The 21036-nt window shown below is 43.7% G+C and overlaps 1 protein-coding gene across 1 annotated transcript in view; it reads left to right on the top strand.

The window, feature by feature from the left end:
- Positions 1-21036, top strand: part of CRB1 (crumbs cell polarity complex component 1) — a 112393-nt gene that overhangs the window by 43213 nt on the left and 48144 nt on the right. Inside the window, exons 3-5 of the mRNA XM_075996990.1 lie at positions 6526-6721; positions 9839-9978; positions 16231-16404. Of these exons, the coding sequence (XP_075853105.1) occupies positions 6526-6721; positions 9839-9978; positions 16231-16404 (510 nt within the window). The remainder of the gene's footprint in view (positions 1-6525; positions 6722-9838; positions 9979-16230; positions 16405-21036) is intronic.

The raw sequence follows: 21036 nt of genomic DNA, 5'->3' as shown, positions 1-21036 counted from the left end.
GAAGGATCTCACAGACGTTTTGCAAAGGGGTCGTTACGGTCTGAACGTTTGTGTCTCCCCAAACTTCACGTGTTGAAATCCTGACCCCCAAGGTGGTGTTAGGAGGTGGGGCCTTTGGGGGCTGATGAGGTCATGGGGATCCCCCGTGAATGGGATAGGAGCCCTTATAAAAGAGGTGCAAGAGGGACCCCCCACCCCTGCCGCCATGTGAGGACAGGGAAGGAAGGTGCCGTCTGTGAACCAGAAAAGCGGCTTTTTTTCTGTCTTGCTACCGCTATTTCCCTTAACGCCCGTCCAGTTACCAGCAGAATTCGAGTGCAGGGCTGAATTCGAAGCGGGTGAGCTGCAGATATACAGTAACACGCGGGACAGATGCAGGGGCTATGGAATTTGGAAGGAGATGACAAGGATTCCAGCCGAGGCGTTGATGTTTTCCGGTGGTTTGGTTTTGACAAATAGCAACAGTTCTGAGCCTCCACTTCCTCATTCTGACAGAGGCATGAGGGGACCACCTAACTCTTGGTCATAGTGAGAATGAAAGGATCTAGTAAAAATTTTTCCATAAACGATTTAGGCTTTGAGAGTGCTAATTGTCAACATTTCTACATCTTAAAGCATAGCTACCAGTGCCAATGCTGTTTAAACTATGTTTATCTACATTTTTTATAGGTATCATTTTCTTAGACTTGACTCGCTTTTTTTTTTTTTGAGTATTGTCAGAACCAGACTCAGAAATAGATTGAATGTCAAACTCTCTGCTCCACTTTAGAGTTTAAACTGGAGTCTTATAACACAGCTAGCCAAAAATTCAATTTCTAAGACTGTTATATCATAAAATAAAAAGATTTAAAAAGTTATTAATATTTTAACATTTTTAAATATTTAGGAATAACAATTACCCTAATGAAGAGAAACACAGGAGTAATTTGCTATGTCTAAAACATTATAATTATGGAAGCATGAAATATATGATATTAACATACTTAACATAAAATAAAAATATTGTAAATTTCCTATAATCCTCCCAAGATACTTACAAAACTAAGAAAGGCATAAACTATTCATAAAAGTGCCGTGTTTTTCAAACATAGCACCTTCGAGACCCTGAAATAGATTACTCTGACTTCTTACACTTGATAGATATTTGATATACAACGGCTGTCTGGAAAGTGTCCAGCCATTGTATCCATGTATCCGTCGTATCCGTGGCTGGATACTTTCCGGACGGCCCTTAAATATCTTACTATTTTCATAATTGTTTTTTTAAAAAATGTGCATATGAATGAACATACAAAATAGAGTCATTAGATTAAAAAAGCCATGCCTATTGACATTGGAAAATACTATTTTACAGTCCAATGACATGGTAGATGTTATGACATTTATAATGAGAGTAAAGTGGAAGGAATGACATAGAGATGAATTTAGAGAAAAATGGCTGGAGAGGAGGCATGAAGGACGTGTTCGCATAGAGTTCTCCAAACAGACTCTAGTCTCGGAAGCGTCATTAGATACAGGAAGTGCGAGAATTCCCTCTCCACGCTCTGTCCCCAAGGCTGGCAAAGAGGAACTGTCCCTTCTCTTCCTAGAGCCAGTTTCAGCCTCCATGAATATTCTGGAATGTTCTGGAAAGTGCCAAGAACATTCTCAAACTTTCACTGATAGTAACAGCAGTCAGGAAGAGGACGCAACATGGCAAGGATTAAGGAAACCAGCAAAAAACATGTTTGATATTGAAACCAGCTTTGTCTCCCAGCGAAAGCAAAACCTGCAGAAACAAAAAGCATTATAATTAGTCGTAACAACAAAATAATGACAGATAGTGAGGTTAGTTAAATAAAATAATGATAAAATGACGAAGTATTCACAATACCTGTAAATATGGTAAAAGAATAAATCGGTTTTTGTATTTCATCAGAGTTAACACATAATTGGTTTTACATAAATGTCATATATCATCAATAAAGAAAAATCGGCCGGGCGCGGTGGCTCACACCTGTAATCCCAGCACTCTGGGAGGCCGAGGCAGGCGGATCGCTCCAGGTCAGGAGTTCGAAACCAGCCTGAGCAAGAGCGAGACCCCGTCTCTACTATAAATAGAAAGAAATTAATTGGCAAACTAATATATATAGAAAAAATTAGCCGGGCATGGTGGTGCATGCCTGTAGTCCCAGCTACTCGGGAGGCTGAGGCAGGAGGATTGCTTGAGCCCAGGAGTTTGAGGTTGCTGTGAGCTAGGCTGACGCCACGGCACTCACTCTAGCCTGGGCAACAAAGCAAGACTCTGTCTCAAAAAAAAAATTAAAAAAGAAAGAAAGAAAAATGATTCAGCTAAAACACAACACAAGACTAAGACACTGTTGATTGTGAAGAGCTTCCTCGCTCCAGTTGAAAAAGTCAAGAAGACAAGAGGAGTCTTAGAACTGACAAAATTTAGCAGTGCTTTTTAGAGACAGAATCCTGGCCTTGTAAAGTCTACTTTATGTCAATGATTTTAAAAAGGATTTTGTTGTTTTTCAGGATCCTTAAGAAAAGTGTGTCTAAATCCACAAGCCAGAAATCTTACTGGCTGAACCTCCAAAGATATTCCCACTGAAAATAATAATAATAACAAATCCACCCTTCATTTTTCATAACATCTCGCTAAACATTATTATACTTGCTTGATCCTGTGAATCAGAGCAGGAGGTCATCCAGCCTCTCCTGGTTGCTCTGGGATGTTGAAAAGACGGTGACTATGATCTGGGGGAGAACTTGCTGTCAGTCTATCGCTGCAGCGAAACTGAACGCCACAGTTGCTCTCCGCACTGATACTTGTGTTGCAGACTTGCGCCGATGACTGTTGTCATTAACATAGAGAACTGCACACATCATTCTTACTTAAAAGAAAAATATTATGCATACAGCCCTGTTAGGTATCAAATATAATGGGTTAAAATAATCTGAAATTTAGGATGAGATCCCGAAGCTAGAGTGCAATTGTTTTCGAAGCATGGGCTCTGCAGATAATGAGGAAGGTGTCCAGAGCCGGTTATCAGTGCCACGCCCCAGGTATGGTTCCCTCTCTGTCCCATGTCATGAGTGACAAGGACGGCGTCAGGAACGAGACCTGCTCCACGCTGATAGCACATAATGTGCAGTATCTCATGGAACAGAATGTCAACATTCATCTGATTGCTCAGGGATGTGTATTGAAGCACAAAATCTCTAAATGCTAGTTAGAAGTTCGGGGCACAACCATTCAGGAACCATAATCTATTATACATTTGCCAAAGCCACAAATTTAACTTTATGACTCTTGGTTTAGAGTGTGCCCGGGCTTGCAGAAGCCCTGGGAAGCTCTGTGTTGGCAAACCAGCTCCTGTTCCCTGAGACGTGGCAGAATATGCCATAGCTGTGACTCGATCTTTCGCTCATTTGAAATTCGTTGAGATGGGCCGGGCACAGAGGCTCAAGTCTGTAATCCCAGCACTTTGGGAGGCCGTGCTGGGAGGATCATTTCAGCCCAGGGGTTAGAGACCAGCCTGAGCAACATAGTGAGACCCCATCTCTATAAAAAATGTTTTTAAAAAATTATCTGGGTGTGGCAGCGTGCCTGTAGTCCCAGGTACTCAGGAGGGCGAGGCGGGAGGATGACTTGAGCCCAGGAGTTTGAGTTCGAGGCTGCAGGTATCATAGCTCTGTGATGCTACCACTGCAACTCCAGCCTAGGTGACAGAGCAAGATGTTGTTTCTAAAAAAAGAAAATTCCTTGAGCATTTCCAATGTTTAAGAAAATGTGTTAAATGCTACAAATGTTGTTGTTAAGAGACAAAGAATTTGACCTCAAAGAGCCCACCCTTTTGTAGGTAAAATGGACAAGTAAGTAACTGTAGTGCAATATAATATATTCATTTATGCTAAAGGGAATATTGAGAGCACAGGGAGCAGCTTCTGAGGCAGATACATGTTTTACCTGTGAAGCCAAGTATCTGGAAATAGAAAAATATCTGGATGACTGGCTGGACTTAGCACTTTTCTTCTTTTTTGGCAAAGTGCAGGCCAATGCAGACCAAATCATTTTGTCTATATTTGTTGAGGCCCAGCTAAGTCTATGCAGTCTATATTTGTAACAGCGATACTCTACAATAAAAATCATATTGGGAAGCGATATTAAGACTAATACAAATAAATGACCCTAAAGCAATACTTGTTTGAATCGCAATTGTATTTAAGCTGTTGAAGCACATTCTTGCACAGGCGTCAGGATCACTTTAATGCCGAAATATGTAAACGGCAATCCATACATGGAGCTGCAGATTTAAAATAACAGTTTTATTTACAATGTATTTCTTATATATTAGGAAAAGTAACCTGGGCTTATAGCAGGTGAACATATGGATTTTATTGTAATGATGAAAGATAAGACTTAGGAAAGCATCAACAAGTTCTAAACCGCTGGTTTGGCTTTATATGTGAATACTTCCTGGCTAAAACATCAGATGACGTAATCCAGTGTCTGAGATGCAAAGGCGTTGGCAGAGCCGCACTCGAGACAGGAATTGCAGAAATGTTGTCATTCGCTACCTGGGGAACACACGCAAGGCAGTGAGGATCTTTGAGTCTCACTTTATCTGTGCCTTAAGCGTGCGGAACGAAATAAAGGAATGCAGGTGAAATCCCTGTGGTCTGCCAGTGTAGACAGTAGGCGGTCAGTAGATGCTGGTTTTCCTCCACACAGGAATCACCATGGGCATCCACGCTGACTAAACTTTCCTGGGTGAATGCACTTCACTCTGCCTACAGTCAGGACCAAACAGTGTCGTCTTAGGGGCATTAATTTGGCATCTTATAATTTACTGAGTACTAGCACATGGTGGTGTCAGTAAATATCTATATTAAAGATGATTGTAGGTAAATTATTTAAAGAATTATTCACTTCTGTTTTTCATACACTCTTGAAAATAAAAACAGGTATCTATTGTTATCTCATTTTACACAGAAGAAGTAAAGATCTGTGAACATTGCTGAAAAGAGAGACGGTCACAAAGAGAATGAGAACCCGGGTCTGGTTGCGCTGGCCAGTTTCGGGCTCTTTTCTTTGAATTCGTTGAAGCCAAATAACACAGATGTAGAAAACCTCGTTCACAGACTGGGAAAGAAGTAGCCAAGCCTAAAAGAGCAATCCATTTATCTAGAAACAGGTGCTATTGTACAAATTTCCATTTTTATTGGTATAAATTAAAATTTTTAAGTTCTTTTTCTTTTCAAAAACAATCACATTTAATATGCTGGCATCCCTGTTAAGTTGGATCTTTGCGGACTCTAGTAACAGTTGTAAATAAGAGATGGTGTTAGAATATCCTACTGCATCTTCTATCAGAAAAAAGGGTACAAAATCAATCAAACTACTAACGGCTTCTGAATTATTTGAAAATCCCTCAATATCATTTTATTAATAGTGCATAATTTATTATTCTTGGATATAGACACAGAAATAAAGATGAGTAAGTATAGATATTTCTCCTTTTCTGTCTCTTAAGACCAGTTTACAAATTTTATTACCGTATATCAGATACTATTTCGCCAGATTTGGTAGACTAGTTTGTTCTCCCAATATGACTACAACTTTTATAAATCCGAAACTTATTTTGCTTAGCAAATAATCTTCACCTACTATTTTTGGGAAGATAAGCATAGATTTTTTTTTTCATGTAGCAGTACCTTAAAATGAAGTAGCTTCTCATGTTGCCATAAGTTTGTCACAAACTGATTTTATATTTAAAAGTAGTATTTTGTAACACAAACAGAAAACTTGAAAACGTCTGCTATGCAAAAGGGGCACTTAGGTAAATAATCACACACCACATTTTTACAATAGATTTTTGTGGAAAAACAAGTGCTATTTTTTTCTGTAGCAGTTACTTAAATGTATCAAGTACTATTGTAAGTACTGTTATAATGTATAAGCACTTTAGAACACATTTAATTATAGTGATGACCTTATAAGGTAATTGCAACTATTATTCTCATTCTTCAGGTGAGGAAGCTGAATTTTGGCAAGGTTAAGAAACTTGCCCCAGGCCACACAGCTAATGAGTGTCTGTGCCAGGACCCAGCCTGAGCTGTCTGGCTTTGGACTCTGAGCTTCCACCCACCATTCGATTTGCTGCCTGATTAAACTAAGTGTTTAAAAACAATGTAAAAACATTGGCCAGCCCGTTTGAGGCTTCCAACAAAAGTACAGCTCACAATAAATTTGTTCCCAAACTGACTTGTTTGTTTGTTTGTTTCCGAAGACCAAAAAGCCGCAAGCTGCTGTGCGCAATAATTCTTTGCAAGCAACAGCCGCTGGGCTCTGCCCAGCTCCCCGCAAGCACACCCAACGTGAAAATCGATTACCGTGACGGAGGAGAGTTATTTTGGGTGGCATGCCATTTGACTAGTGCTTTGGTGCCTAAAAGCGTCGTCAAATAGCCAAATATTGGCAGTGTTAACACTCCACTAAAACTTTCTCTGTGTCTCTGTGCTGACTTTTTCCGAAAGGCGTAAACTGTGAATTGGAGATTGGCGAATGTTGGTCCCAGCCCTGTTTAAACGGCGCCACGTGTCGGGACGCTGTGGGGGCTTACGTCTGTGCCTGCGCCCCGGGATTCCTGGGGGCTCGCTGCGAGCTGGACGTGGGCCAGTGCGCCAGTCGGCCGTGTCTGCACGGAGGGCTATGTGTGGACGCAGGGAACAGGTGGGTTTCCTCCTACGTCCGACACTGAAACTGACGCACCTCCCTGGTGAGTTCCGAGACCTCACATCCGCAGTTTAACATTTTCACATTACTTTACGCTTCAAATGATGGAAAGTTGTGACGTTCGGATCTTACTAAAAAAAATCCATCTTCTGTCCCCAAAGGGACGGGTTTCTAAGCCATTCGTTTAGAGCTGCTTATAGTACAGAAAAGTACCAAGTCTTCGATTCCGCGAAATAAAAGTGCTGTAGCCAAGGGAAGCACAAAAACAAAGCTGGAGATCATTCTCCATGTGAATATAAGGTCGTTATCTTTACGATGACAAGGACATAAATCAAGTGGCAAAAATAAACCCTTTAGAAATTTTGTATAAAGTGTAGGAAAGGGCAAGACATACATAATAAATTATGTATGTCTTGAATTTCCAGGTGTTTGTGGAATTAATTGGGAGAATACTTTTGAGAAAGCATCACGGTGAGAGGTAGCCAAGTGATTCTGCTCCAGATCCAAGTCTATCATTGGCTTTCAGGCGAAAAATAACAACAATAAATTACACCTTAGTATGATGAATATAATAAATTTATGTAACGATAATTGAGTTCACATAAAATATTTTACAAAGAACTTTCTAGGATAACTACCGACTTACCAAATGCATAACAATTTTTAACAGCATTGGCGCTTAAAATTGTCTTGTTTGATCCTTCAACAGCTCAGTGAAAGGCAAGATGAGCATTAATGTTTACATATTACAACGAAAAGTCTAAAGTTCAGCAAAGTTAGAAAACTCCCTCAAGTTCACACAGTTAATCATCTGCAAAAGGAGGACGAGAATCCGGTTTCCCTTTATGTAGTGAATAAGACAGAATTTATCCCAAATCTAATTTCAAAGCGAACTAGAGTCAAAAGGAGAGCAATAAAAGGCATGTGTGTTGCGAATACATCCAACGAGAAATTTAATAGTAGAATTTTCAATAGGGCAATGGGGTTGTGCACTTCTTTTATAGAATGTAAAACATAACTTTTAGTCACATTCCGTGTCCTGTCTCTGACTTTTTGCTGTACCCAAGTAAGGCTCTGGTGGCACAAACCCACAGCCCTGGAGACAGGTAACTGGACAACCCAAAGGTAGACCAGGATGGAGGGTTCTACACAAGATCCACCATGGAAAAGGAGGAGGCTCCCTCTCCACGCTTGGCTGTCTCCCAGAGAGCACCAGGACAGAAATGACACACAGCTTTTGATTCTTGTGGAATTGCAAACCAAACAAGGCTGAAACTTAGCCCACATTTACTCTCCCCCCTTGAGTTATGTCCTGAACACCATCTCTATTTTACCATTTGATCTCTGTTATTACCCAAATTTTTAGAAGATAATCACGAAGTCAACCGATATGCTCGGACTTTATTTTCTCACAAAAAACTTAACACATTTGCTAGAAGGTATATGAGGAAGCCAGAAAGAAGTTTCTTGCAGACCCAAAAAAATTGTGAAAATGGAGTTTCTAATTCTATATAAACGGAGGTTCCCTAGCCAGCCGGCCAAGGACCTTGAGTGTAGTAGGGTTCTGGTCTCTGATGTCGTACGTGTAGTAGATTTTTTTATTTATAATTAAACAAACATAACAGTGAATAGAAGATTTCTAACTAGCAGTACATATAAAAATTTGCAATCAGTTGTAACATTTGCTATTTCAGTTTCCTTAGTAAAGGCCTAGTGTCTTTGTTTGGTGGTAAATATACACACAGCCTTGGTGAACAGGACTCTAAGTGCTTTACAAACTCATACGTACCCTCGTCCCCAAACCCTCATTTAATGTAAGCTGAGTGCTCAGGTGCATTTATTACAACACTAAATCCTCGAGGAGATCCCTCCTAATTTAAAACCCCCCTCTTAATAAAGTTACCAACTCATGTTTGTATTTTGGAGCCGTCAGATAATTCCACTTGATCGATGAAGGATTAGAAATAGCAAGACTAAAATATTCTTGTAATCTAAAAATAAGAGAACATCATAAGTCACGATTTATCTAACTAGGTGGTTTTCTGAGTTTTCCATAATTTATTGTTTCACGTTTCTTAAGGGCCCTTATTAACGGGCTCTCTATAGACAAGAGTACCATGAGGGTGTAAATCATTCTCCCTCGCCTTAAAAATATCAACAATGTTATTTAGTACTACTTAGTAGCGATTTATTTAGTACCCGCAGATACTGTGTCTATTCTTTATATGCCTACTTAATTATCAAAATAACCCTTGTGATGTAGGTAGTATGGTCTTCAATTCATAGACAAAGAGCCTATACAGCAGGCGTCCTCAAACTACGGCCCAAGGGCCATATGTGGGTGTTTTTGCCCGTTTGTTTTTTTACTTCAAAATAAGGTATGAAGGCCGGGCGCGGTGGCTCACGCCTGTAATCCTAGCTCTCTGGGAGGCCGAGACGGGTGGATTGCTCAAGGTCAGGAGTTTGAAACCAGCCTGAGCCAAGAGCGAGACCTCGTCTCTACTATAAATAGAAAGAAATTAATTGGCCAACTAATATATATATATAGAAAAAATTAGCCGGGCATGGTGGTGCATGCCTATAGTCCCAGCTACTCGGGAGGCTGAGGCAGGAGGATCACTTGAGCCCAGGAGTTTGAGGTTGCTGTGAGCGAGGCTGACGCCACGGCACTCACTCTAGCCTTGGCAACAAGTGAGACTCTGTCTCAAAAAAAAAAAAAAAATAAACAAAATAAGATATGTGCAGCGTGCATAGAAATTTGTTCATAGTTTTTTTTTTTAAAAAAACTATAGTCTGGCCCTCCAATGGTCTGAGGGACAGCGAACTAGCCCCCTGTCTAAAAAGTTTGAGGACCCCTGGCCTAAAGTAAGTAATTGTGGTTTTCAAATACATCTGCATGAAGCTCTGTACTGTCAAATTTTTAGAAGGTGATGATGAGGCCTCAGTATGGAAACACGTCATGTGTTCAGTCCTACAGAGATGATTCCTCCGGGTTTTTGAGGTGTTACAATTGTACGGGGGGTCTCGGGGTGACGGACAGAGGAAGAGACGGTATAAAGACACCCGATCTCACGATGACCAGGGGCTGACGTGAAAATCTCGCTTGCTCTCCAGGTACAGCTGCGACTGCTCGGGCAGTGGGTACACGGGAACCCACTGTGAGACCCTGGCGCCTCCTTGCTGGTCAGAGCCCTGTCACAACAATGCCACATGTGAGGACAGTGGTGACAACTACACTTGTCACTGCTTGCCTGGTAAGTAAGAAAATATCTTCCTGCAATTTGGTTTTTTTTGCTGAGACTAGAAACGTTCTGCTTATATATAGCAGCTAAAACTAGAACTTCTTGTTCCGTGTTTGAAACCAATTCCTTCTTCTAACGATCGTCGTTTAATTTAGTGCGTTCTTCCGTGCCCCCACACGGGCTTACTTCTATGCCGCGTATTATCCAAAGTAGAGGACCTGGCTAGCGCCTAATGATCGAAACCCTCTGGAGGAGACAGAGAGGAAGGAAAAAAAAATCAATGGAAAGATGAAATTCAGCGTGGTCTTCATGAAGGGACATTCGCTGGAAGATGCTTTCTTGTCCTCCACGATGTTCTCGTAGATACCAGGAAAGTATAGAAACGCACGAAACGATGCTAAACTGCTCGCAATTTCTCTTACGATTCAGTCAGTCGTCCTCCACGCTTTGCTGTCTGCAGGAAGCGTCAGGACCGAAATGACATGAATGTGGTAACGGGGTGTCTGTGGAGAGGGTAGGGTGATATCCCAGAAGTAGGAATATTCTAGGTGTTGCAATGTAAATGAAGTTAAGCCAAAAAAAAAAAAAAAAAAAAACCCCACCCAGTGTATGTTCCACCCATTCGTGATTCAGTCCTTCAAGCCACGTGGATTTCAGCACCAACTGTATGCATTAGGAGTCTGGGAATCAAAAAGGGACAGTCCCTTTGTCCAGGAGCTTAAATTCTAGCAGGGAGATGTGTCGAAAGGTATCAATACACAGCACCATTTTTTTGGTGCAATAAGAAGCTATAATAGGCTGGGGGAGGTGGCTCACGCCTGTGATCCTAGCACTCTGGGAGGCCGAAGTGGGTGGATTGCTCGAGGTCAGGAGTTTGAAACCAGCCTGAGCAAGAGCTAGACCCTGTCTCTACTATAAATACAAAGAAATTAATTGGCCAACTAATATATATAGAAAAAATTAGCTGGGCATGTTGGCACATGCCTGTAGTCCCAGCTACTCGGGAGGCTGAGGCAGGAGGATTGCTTGAGCCCAGGAGTTTGAGGTTGCTGTGAGCTAGGCTGATGCCACAACACTCACTCTAGCCTGGGCAACAGAGTGAGACTCTGTCACAAAAAAAAAAAAAAAAAAAGAAAAGAAGCTATAATAAATTCCGTAAAAAGGAATAAGAGGAGAAGAAGGGCATAGAGGGCTTGATCACATTTCAGAAAACCCGGACGATGGCAGAGCGTGTTCCAGAAACCCACTCACTGGCTCTGTGGTTTCGGAAAAGTGACTTTACTGCCCTGAGCCTCAGTCTCCTTTTCCTCATTTATGATATCTGCCTTATAGAGTTGTTTTGGAGATAGATCTAGTAACGCACCTAAAGGCCCTAGCTCAGCCTGGAGCATAGTAAGCACTCAGTACGTGTGAAGTGGAGATTGAAATTCGGAGGCCGACCGTCCTGGGCCCTGCAGGTGGCATGAGGTCACCCATGCTTACTGAGGCAGGGGGGGGGGATGGGGCAGCAGGCACACGTAGAAAAGGTCATGTCCAGCTATGGGACTCTGAGTGACTGTCCCAAAATGCCGGACTCTGTCGGGCTGAGGGTGGAGAGATGGGGCTGGGCAGCAAGGCTGAAGCCAGACCACAGACAGACGCGTCTGCCCTGCAAACTGCGGGAAGAGAAGTGACAGAATCTGACTTGATTTAAGAAGATCTCCCTGGGCCCGGCATGGTGGCTCACGCCTGTCATCCTAGCACTCTGGGAGGCCGAGGAGGGAGGATCGCTCAAGCTCAGGAGTTCGAGACCAGCTTGAACAAGAGCGAGACCCTTTGGACTGAAGGTTTCACCAGAAAATAAAAAAAAAAAAAAAAAAAAAGAGCAAGACCCTGTTTCTACTAAAACTAGAAAGAAATTAATTGGCCAACTAAAAATACATAGGAAAAATCAGCCGGGCATGGTGGCGCATGCCTGTAGTCCCAGCTACTCGGGAGGCTGAGACAGGAGGATCGCTTGAGCCCAGGAGTCTGAGGTTGCTGTGAGCTAGGCTGACGCCACAGCACTCACTCTAGCCTGGGCAACAGAGTGAGACTCTGTCTCAAAAAAAAAAAAGATCTCTCTGGCTTAGTAGAAGATGATTGAGGGGAATCAAACCAAAGGCAGGGGATCCAGGGAGAGGATTCTGCAGTCGTGTCAGCAAGAGATGAGCCCGTTTGTCGGAACCAAGACGAGAGTGGTCGGGGTGTGGAGGAGGAGGTGGGTGATGGTGAGAGTCAGGTGGGAGGTGTGGAAATGAGGTGGAGGAGGAAAGGGGCACAGATTTAGGACAGTTCTGCCTCTGGGCTCTCTGTCTTGGTCACTGAATGGATGGTGGTTTTGCCTAGAAAGAAAATTCAAGATATTTTCATACCCTATTCTCACCGTTGTGTATAAAGGTGATTTAATGCTGCAAACTACGCTATACCGAAGAAAAGGAGAGCATTCTTTTGGGTCATGAAACCACAGCCACAGAACACAATGGGGCAAGAATCCACCACTACAGCTGCCCAGGGTCCTCATGTCAAAAGTAATCAATTAATTGCAAGAAGTGTCAGTTACCTTAAAAGTTTTCCTGATGCCCAGATATGATGGGATTTGCTAAAAACAAACGAACATCCTATAAGAAACCCGGGGACTTGGTTCAGTTACACATTGTTTCTTTGCACAGAGTTTTATAGAAAAACTTGTTAAAGCTATCTTGTATGTAGCCTGGACTGAAGGAATCTATTTACATGCATGGTTAATAACAGAGAACAGCAAATAAAACCCCCTCAGGGCCTTGGGGTGGGGGGACGGGTGGAGACAGGACTGGCAAGACTATAAATCAGAACCTTCCCGATGTCCATGATTGGAATGAGAGAATGCGCGAGCCGGAAAAGCAAAGCAGGATTTATGATGCTTCTAAATCACTTCCGAACCCGGCTTATGTCTGAGCCTTGGGTCTTAGAGCGGGAAGAAAATTGAAAATAGTCCAAGCTTTCTTCAGGAAGTCTGCTGTCTCACAACAAATAACAATTTATAAAATCTTGTTGTGAATACTGCTAATGTATCCATATACCCTTAAGTATGAAGTAATAGTACTTAAGAATTAGACGTTCAAGTTTAGGAGGCTACAGGGTTCTTTCTTTGCAGGGGTCGACTACAAAGGATTGTGGGATCCCCAATCCAGAATGTTCTTTTAGTTTCTTTTCTTCTTCTTCTTCTTCTTCTTTTTTTCTTTTCGAGTATAAGTTTCTTCTTCAGGTGGCTGAGAAAGGCCCAAGGGTCATAGGTCATACGTAACAAATACATCATACTATTGAGCAACAGAACTTACGCCGCGGTTATGATTTGACACATGAACTCATTTGGGTTTTATTAAAATCACAAAATGAGCAACCACATTATACTCTCATCATTGGCTTATTAAAAGTCAATTTTCTGGTGTATGGGCTAAATGAGGATTATAACCTGAATTGTTAGGTTCAACCGCTGGGGGATACTATTGATTGAAGGCTGACTGCTTACCTACCGCTCAGCCCTGGAGCAGAGAATAAAACAAACTCGGTCCCTGTTTTCGTGGAGTTTGCCATCTGCGGAGGGAGGCAGCTATACACACAATAAATGCACGATAAAAAGTTATCCTAAGAGCAATGAAAGAAAATACTTGGGTGGCAGGAGAGAAAAAAAGGGGATCTCATTTCGATCTGTCATAAGGGAAAGTAACACAAGGTAGAGTCTGAAACTGAGTCAGTTAGCAAAGCAAATGCTTGGAGAAGAGTTTTCTAGAAGAGAGAATAGCATTATGAGGAGTTAGAGAGAGAATGGGGTATGGTAGGAATATTGAGATAGATCATGCATGGAGTTTGGATTTTATCCTATGGGAAACGGGAAGCCATTGAATGATTTTATTTATTTATGAATGAATGAATGAATGAGACAGGGTCTCACTCTGTTACCCAGGCTACAGTACAGTGGCATCATGGTAACTCACAGCAACCTCAAGCTCCTGGGCTCAAGCAAACCTCCTGCCTCAGCCTCCTGAGCAGCTGGGACTACAGCACATGCCACCATGCCTGGCTAATTTAAAAAAAAATTTTTTTTTCTTTTTGTAAAAAAACGAGATCTCACTATGTTGTCCAGGCTGGTCTCGAACTCCTGGCCTAAATCAATCCTCCTGCCTTGGCCTCCCAAAGTGTTGTGTTCCTTTAGAAAGGAGCATACATCTCTCTTGCCATCTCACAAAATAGCTGACGTTATCCTATTATCCATCAGCATTATGTCATGTCCTACTAAAATTACATTTTGGGGCTAGCACTCTATACAACAGACAAATACTCTTATAAATCAATAAGAAAAAGTCTCATGATAAGACAGGAAAGAGATATGCAATGGCCAAAAAACATCCCCAAAATGTTAAGCTCAATAGTAACTCAGGGAAAATGTAAACCAAAACGGAAGTGCAAACCAACTGGTGAGAAATTTTATATTTGATGACAGCAAATACTTGGCAAGGGCTTGGGGCAACATTCACACTCATCCACTCTTGGTACTATGCGAATGGTACAGGTACCTTAGAGGTGTTTGCCAGTCTATTAAAATAAAAAATGTATTTAACCTATAACCCAGAAATTCTACTTCTGGGCACAAACCCTACGGTTATACTCAAACACTTACATATGTAGTCATTTATAATGATATTCATTGCAACATTGTAATAGCAAAAATGTACATAAATCCAAATAAGAGAATGGTTAAACTATGGAACATCCACATTCCGGAATACTTGGGAGTAGTTAAAAACTATGACTTAGATCTCTGTTACTAACATGGATAGATAGGGCAAGGAAGTGAATGGAGCAAGTTGTTGAAGGATGCATATAGTACAATTCCAGTTATGTTACACACACGTACAATAAAACTATACTTTTTTATAGTTGCACATGTGTATAAAAACAAAAAGGAACCAGTTTGACTAGGCAACTTTCATTTATATTTAATATTTTAATTTTTTTATAAAGTGATAAATTATATTTTACTGTTTTCATTCCTGGCCTTAATAAATAAAACGATCCGGCTAAGTCCATGCAGATATGAAATAATCTACTATTATGTTTCCTCAAGTGTTAGGAAATAACCATTTACCTTTACTCTGAGTTTTCTTTTTTTGTTTTTTTTTTTTGAGACAGAGTCTCACTTTGTTGCCCAGGCTAGAGGGAGTGCTGTGGCATCAGCCTAGCTCACAGCAACCTCAAACTCCTGGGCTCAAGCAATCCTTCTGCCTCAGCCTCCCGAGTAACTGGGACTACAGGCATGCGCCACCATGCCCAGCTAATTTTTTCTATACATATTAGTTGGCCAATTAATTTCTTTCTATTTATAGTAGAGACGGGGTCTTGCTCTTGCTCAGGTTGGTTTCGAACTCCTGAGCTCAAACGATCCGCCCACCTTGGCCTCCCAGAGAGCTAGGACTACAGGTGTGAGCCACCGCACCCGGCCTACTCTGAGTTTTGAAAGAAGAATTTAGGCTTGGCTATGAGGATACTTGCTGATTTTTCAGCTCTTCTCTTGGAAAATATTTCCATTTTTTTCTCAATAAAAATTCACAGGTGTGGAATATTTGCAAAATGGGCGTCTTGCATTAGATTGAATCCAGGTTATCCTGACATCCCATTTTTTTTTTTTTTTGAGACAGAGTCTCACTGTGTTGCCCAGGCTAGAGTGAGTGCCGTGACATCAGCTTAGCTCACAGCAACCTCAAACTCCTGGGCTCAAGCGATCCTCCTGCCTCAGCCTCCCGAGTAGCTGGGACCACAGGCATGTGCCACCATGCCCGGCTGATTTTTTTCTATATATTTTTAGTTGTCCAATTAATTTCTTTCTATTTTTTAGTAGAGACGGGGGTCTCTCGCTCTTGCTCAGGCTTGTTTGGAACTCCTGACCTCAAGCGATCCTCCCGCCGTGGCCTCCCAGAGTGCTAGGATTACAGGCGTGAGCCACCGCGCCCGGCCCTGCCATCCCGTTTTAATTCAACCCTCTTGAGTCAAATCCTTCTAAACAATTTTTTTGGTCAAGATTATGCAAGTGATGTCATGACTCCTGCTATTCACGTCCAGGTAAGTCTCCTCCTCCCAGATTGCCCCTGCTGGTTCCTTGGGAGCCGCACAAGGACGCCAGCGCGGCCGCCTGTCCTCTGCCTGCCAGGCACAGGCTCTCCAGGTGCAGCAGGTTTGACTCAGCGTCTCCGGACGTTCCTCCTGCAGGGTACGCCGGCGCCCAGTGTGAGAGCCACGTGCACCAGTGCGCGAGCAGCCCCTGCCAGGCCGGGGGGCAGTGCGTGGAGCTGGAGCCGTTTGGGCGCCTTGCGGGGCTGCCTCCCTCATTCCGCCACCCCGGAGCCCCGGGCTACGTCTGCACCTGCCCACCTGGATTCACAGGTAAGGCCGGGAAGGCGGGAAATGACTGGGCTTTCTGGCATGTGGTGGCAGACCACGCACCTGACCACCAGCAGGTGCACAGGCAGCCAGACCTGTGCGGAGAGAACTCCCTTGCGATGGTGCAGAGGGTCCCCCTGGTGGGCGTGAAAAATACCTCGTTCCGCACACAACATCCCTCAGTTCTCGAGGGTGATGTCAAAAATAGGGATGCAATAGGGATGTAAGGGGAAGTATTTTTATACGTTATGCTGGGACTTAGAGTGCCTCTCGAACCTTATAAACAGAAAATGTTGTGATTTTTACGTGGTTAAAATTGATCATGATGTTGAATTTTATAATATTCAAATTTTCTTTAAAAATGTTATTCTATGTATTTACACTTACACTGGCAACGAGTTTTAAGTGATCTTCCTCAAGGGTTCTATAGCTAACGTCGTTCCATATATCAAAGTTAAATTACTCTATCTTTTTTTAAACAACTTTCTTACTCCTAAAACCCAAAGGACACTTGCACGTATGTTTTCCAATGAACAGTCGTGTTTGCGTCTGCTTCGTGTTTGCGTCTGCTTCGTGTTCTGAAGGCTCTCAGGGTTTGTGAGGCAGTGCCCTGTTCATTGTGACGTCTTTCCATGGAACTATTTGACATCTGTGTTTTTTTTCCTTCAGCAAAATGTTTCTCCATGTCTTTTTAAATATTTTTTTTTATTTTTAATTATTATGGATACACAATTGTTGGGCATATTTATGGGGTATATGAGGTATTTTATACCGGCATCAAATCAGGGTAATTGGATTGTCCATCACGTCAAGCATTTATCATTTCTTTGTGTCAGGGCCATTCCAATTCCATTCTTTCAGATATTTTAAAATACACGATTTTAAAATCATTGTTAACTATAGTCACCCTATTGCAGGCGTCCTCAAACTACGGCCCGAGGGCCACATGCCGTCCGTCCGCCGAGGACATTTATCAAGCCCTCCGGGTGTTTTTGCTGCCACTGCCTGTCCTGCTTAGCAGCCGACCCGTCCCGGGCCCACGGTGCGCACTCTCCAACGGTCTGAGGGACAGTGAACTGGCCCCATTTAAAAAGTTTGAGGGCCCCTGCCCTATTGTATGAATGCTACCAACTGCTAGATCTTATTCGTCCAGTCTAGCTGCAATTCTACACCCGCTAACCTAGTTACCCCCCTCCCCACTCCCCTTCCAGGCTCTGGTCACCATAATCCTGGTCCCTGTCTCCAGGAGAGAGCATGCACTACCTATCTTTTTGTGCCTGGCTTATTCCTCATGACATAATGTCCTCCAGTCCCATCCATGCCGCTGTGAACGACAGCATTCCATTCTTCTTTATAGCTGGACAATATTCCACCGTGTACATATACTGCATTTCCTTTGTCCGTTAATCCACCGGCAGACACTCGGGCAGATTCGATGTCCTGACTGCCGTGCACAGTGCTGCAGGGAGCAGGAGTGAGACGTCTGCACGGTGTACTGACATCCTTTCTTCCGGACACAGACCCTGCGGTGGGATCGCCGGATCGTGTGGTAGCTCTGTGCTTAGTTTTGTGGGGAGCTTGCGTGTTGCTCTCCACAGCAGCTGCACTAATTATGCACCATTTCTCCCTGGCTGCTTTCAGTGGTTTTTTTTTTCTCTGTAGTTTTCAGAAGCTCGTTTGTAATGTGCCTCGATGTCCGCTCATTTGGGTTTATCCTACTTGAGATTTACTCAGCTTTTCATATCTGTGGATGGATGTCTTTGACCCAATTTGGGGAATTTTGAACCAGTTTTTCTTCATATAGTCTTTCAGTCCCATTCTCTCTCTTCTCACTTCTGGGACTCGGAGCATACGAACTTTGGGTCTTTTGCTCTTTTTTTTCATGGGCCCCTGAGGCTTTTTTGTTTGTTTTGATTTTCTTTTTCCTATTTTCTCTCTGTTCCTCAAATTGGGCAAATTGTATTGATCTGTCCTCACCAGCTCTATCCGCTTTCATCTCCTCTCTGTTATCGAACCGGACAGGGAGTTTATTTTTCCTATTGTCTATTTTTCAATTCTATAATTTCCATTTTCTTCTTTTAAATGACAGTCTTTTTGCCGACATTTTCTGTCTTTCTTTAATCTCAAGAGAATTTGTAATTTGCTTATTGAATCGCTTTTATGATGGCAACTTTAAAATTCTCGCCAGATAATTCCAACATCTGATTCTTCTAAGGATGGGCACCAGGTACTTCCGTTTCTCATCCAGGCTGTGGTTTTCCTGGTTCTTTTGCTGACGGGCGATCGCACGCTGAACGTTTTGGATACCATGTTAGGAGACCTCAAGCATTGTTTTGAATTTTTGAATTTATCATTCGATCACCTTCTTAGGTTCGGAAAACAGGTCCTGGCCTACGTCACGTGGATTGTGGGTGCAGCAACGCTCTGTTGATTTTGAGAGTCTTCGCAGTGTTATTTTGGCAATCTTCGTTTATCTCGTACCCCTGGGGCTCCCTCGGGTGTCTGCTGACGATTCCCGGGTGGGTGGAAGGTGTTTCCTCAGGCCGGGCCTGCCCCGGGAGGGGAGTCCCAGACCCCTGGGGGCGAGGAGGCTCCTTTCGGGGTGTCCTGCGGTGGCTGCTCCCTGCCACTGGGGGTGCAGAGTGTGGCTCAGGCTGATGGGTGCGGGGCCCCTCTGCGGATCCTCCAGCCACAGGGTCTCTCCTGACGGAAGCGCACAGTCTGCTAAGGAAGGGACACACGTCACACACCAGCCCACTGTCGTGACATGACTCCCTGTGCCGCGGCCGCCTTGGCACGTGTCTCTAGGTGAGCCCGGTGGTGGGGAAGGCCCCGCAGCAGAGCAGGACAGCTCTCTCTCTCTCTCTCTCTCTCTCTCTCTCTCTCTCTTTCTCTCGCTGCTTTTCATCAGCAGGGCTGGCTAGTCCCCCTCGCCGCGGTTCTTCTGGGCACACCTGATGTCCTGGGGGAGGGGGCTCCCATGCAATCCGCAGAAAGAACGAGCCCACCTGGGCTGCTGCTGCTGCTTCTGTTACTACTGACCGGGGCCCAGGAAACAGCGAGACTGGGGACATTCCGCTGATGTGCTAGGAGTCGTAAGAAGCCCTGACGCTTTGTCATTCCCTCAGTCCAAGGCCTCGCCCGGTTCACCACCTTCTTCCACCGTTCACAGTTCTCTCTCTGGTTGTTGCGCCTAGTTGGCGGTTGTGCTCGGTGTGGAGGGGCAGGGAGAGAGAAGTCTGCACCACCTGTGCTCACTGGAAGTCCCTATGCCACATTTTTAAAAAACACTTAAATGAGCCGGGCGAGGTGGCTCGCGCCTGTAATCCCAGCACTCTGGGAGGTTGAGGCCGGAGGATCAGTTGAGGTCTGGAGTTCGAGACCAGCCTCACGTGTTGTCGTAGCTATTTGTGCCCATAGTTGCGACCCTCACGTTACAATGAGAACAGAGCACTCGAGTGATCTAAATTAAAGGTCCCCACCTTTGCTTAAACCACACACCCACTTCATTTCCATGGGAGGCTAACTACAGCCAAGCTGGAGAAGGGCTTTTGTGGACTAACACTGTTAGGTTCATTCCAACATCAGTAAATTATCTTCGTTTCGTGTGGCCACCCTTGACCGCTGCCAGAGGAATGTTGGCTGCTTCCTCCTGTTGTGCTTTGGTTTCTAGTTCAGCGCGCCGGGCTCGGGTCTAGGGACATAGCGGTGAAGATACACGGTGTCTTCCCAAGGGAAACTGAAAGGGAGGGAGAAAAAAGACGCACAAAAGTGTAGGACGATATGATAACTGGCATGGAGTGGAGACACAAAAAGGCATAATCATACGCATAACTCAAGAGCTAGCTATGCTGTTTACGCAGATAGAATGTGGTGGAAGTGATAAGCCGCAAAACAACTTGCTATGTTAGCATTTTTTAATACAAGCGAACATGTCACTACCGAAAATTAAAAAAAAAAAAAAAAAAGATCTCATGGCCTTTGTGCTCACCCTCGGACCATCCTGTTCTAACCCACCAAGATGCACGGAAAGCCATCGTGAAACTCGTGTTTTTCATGTGGACATTTCATCTCTGCTCATCCAAATACAGCCATGGCGATACCTTGAACAAGTTCCCAAACTGTCCCGTAAGCCAAGTCCAGTTTTCAGTTCTGACTTTCGCCCACCGACTCCAATTAGCACCGATTCAAGCCTCTGGTCTGGAAGGCGGCGTCGTTGCCTCTAGTTTGGGATTTGTCCGCTCCGCGGCAGGGGGCGCGTGAAGCCCTGGCTTCAGACTTCGGGCAGAAATCGCGGTCTCCCAGCAGTAAACACCCCGATGAGAGCCACCTGGCAGTGACGATCGCGAGGCTCTGGCTCTCAGGTTCGTCCGCTTCGAGCACAATATTGCCGAAAATGAAGTGCTCACTTTTCCTTAAGAATTAAACCCCGTCGCTTGACTTAAATCCAACTAAAATAGCCACGTAAGGCCAAGCACGTATCACTCAAAGCTTCAGGAAGGAGTGGGGCGTGTGGGACCGTCAGTATATCCTGCCTAAAGAGAAACTTTCGGTAGGATGTCCTCACGTGCTAACTTCACGTTTTAGGCTCCTTGTTCTTACAGATGCATTTTTTTTCTTACTTACAGTTTCAAG

The sequence above is a fragment of the Microcebus murinus genome, chromosome 23 (assembly GCF_040939455.1).
Source record: "Microcebus murinus isolate Inina chromosome 23, M.murinus_Inina_mat1.0, whole genome shotgun sequence".
In the NCBI taxonomy this organism is placed as follows: Eukaryota; Metazoa; Chordata; class Mammalia; order Primates; family Cheirogaleidae; genus Microcebus; species Microcebus murinus.
The sequence above is the reverse complement of the archived record's forward strand: the minus strand, read 5'-3'. Positions and strand labels throughout refer to the sequence as shown.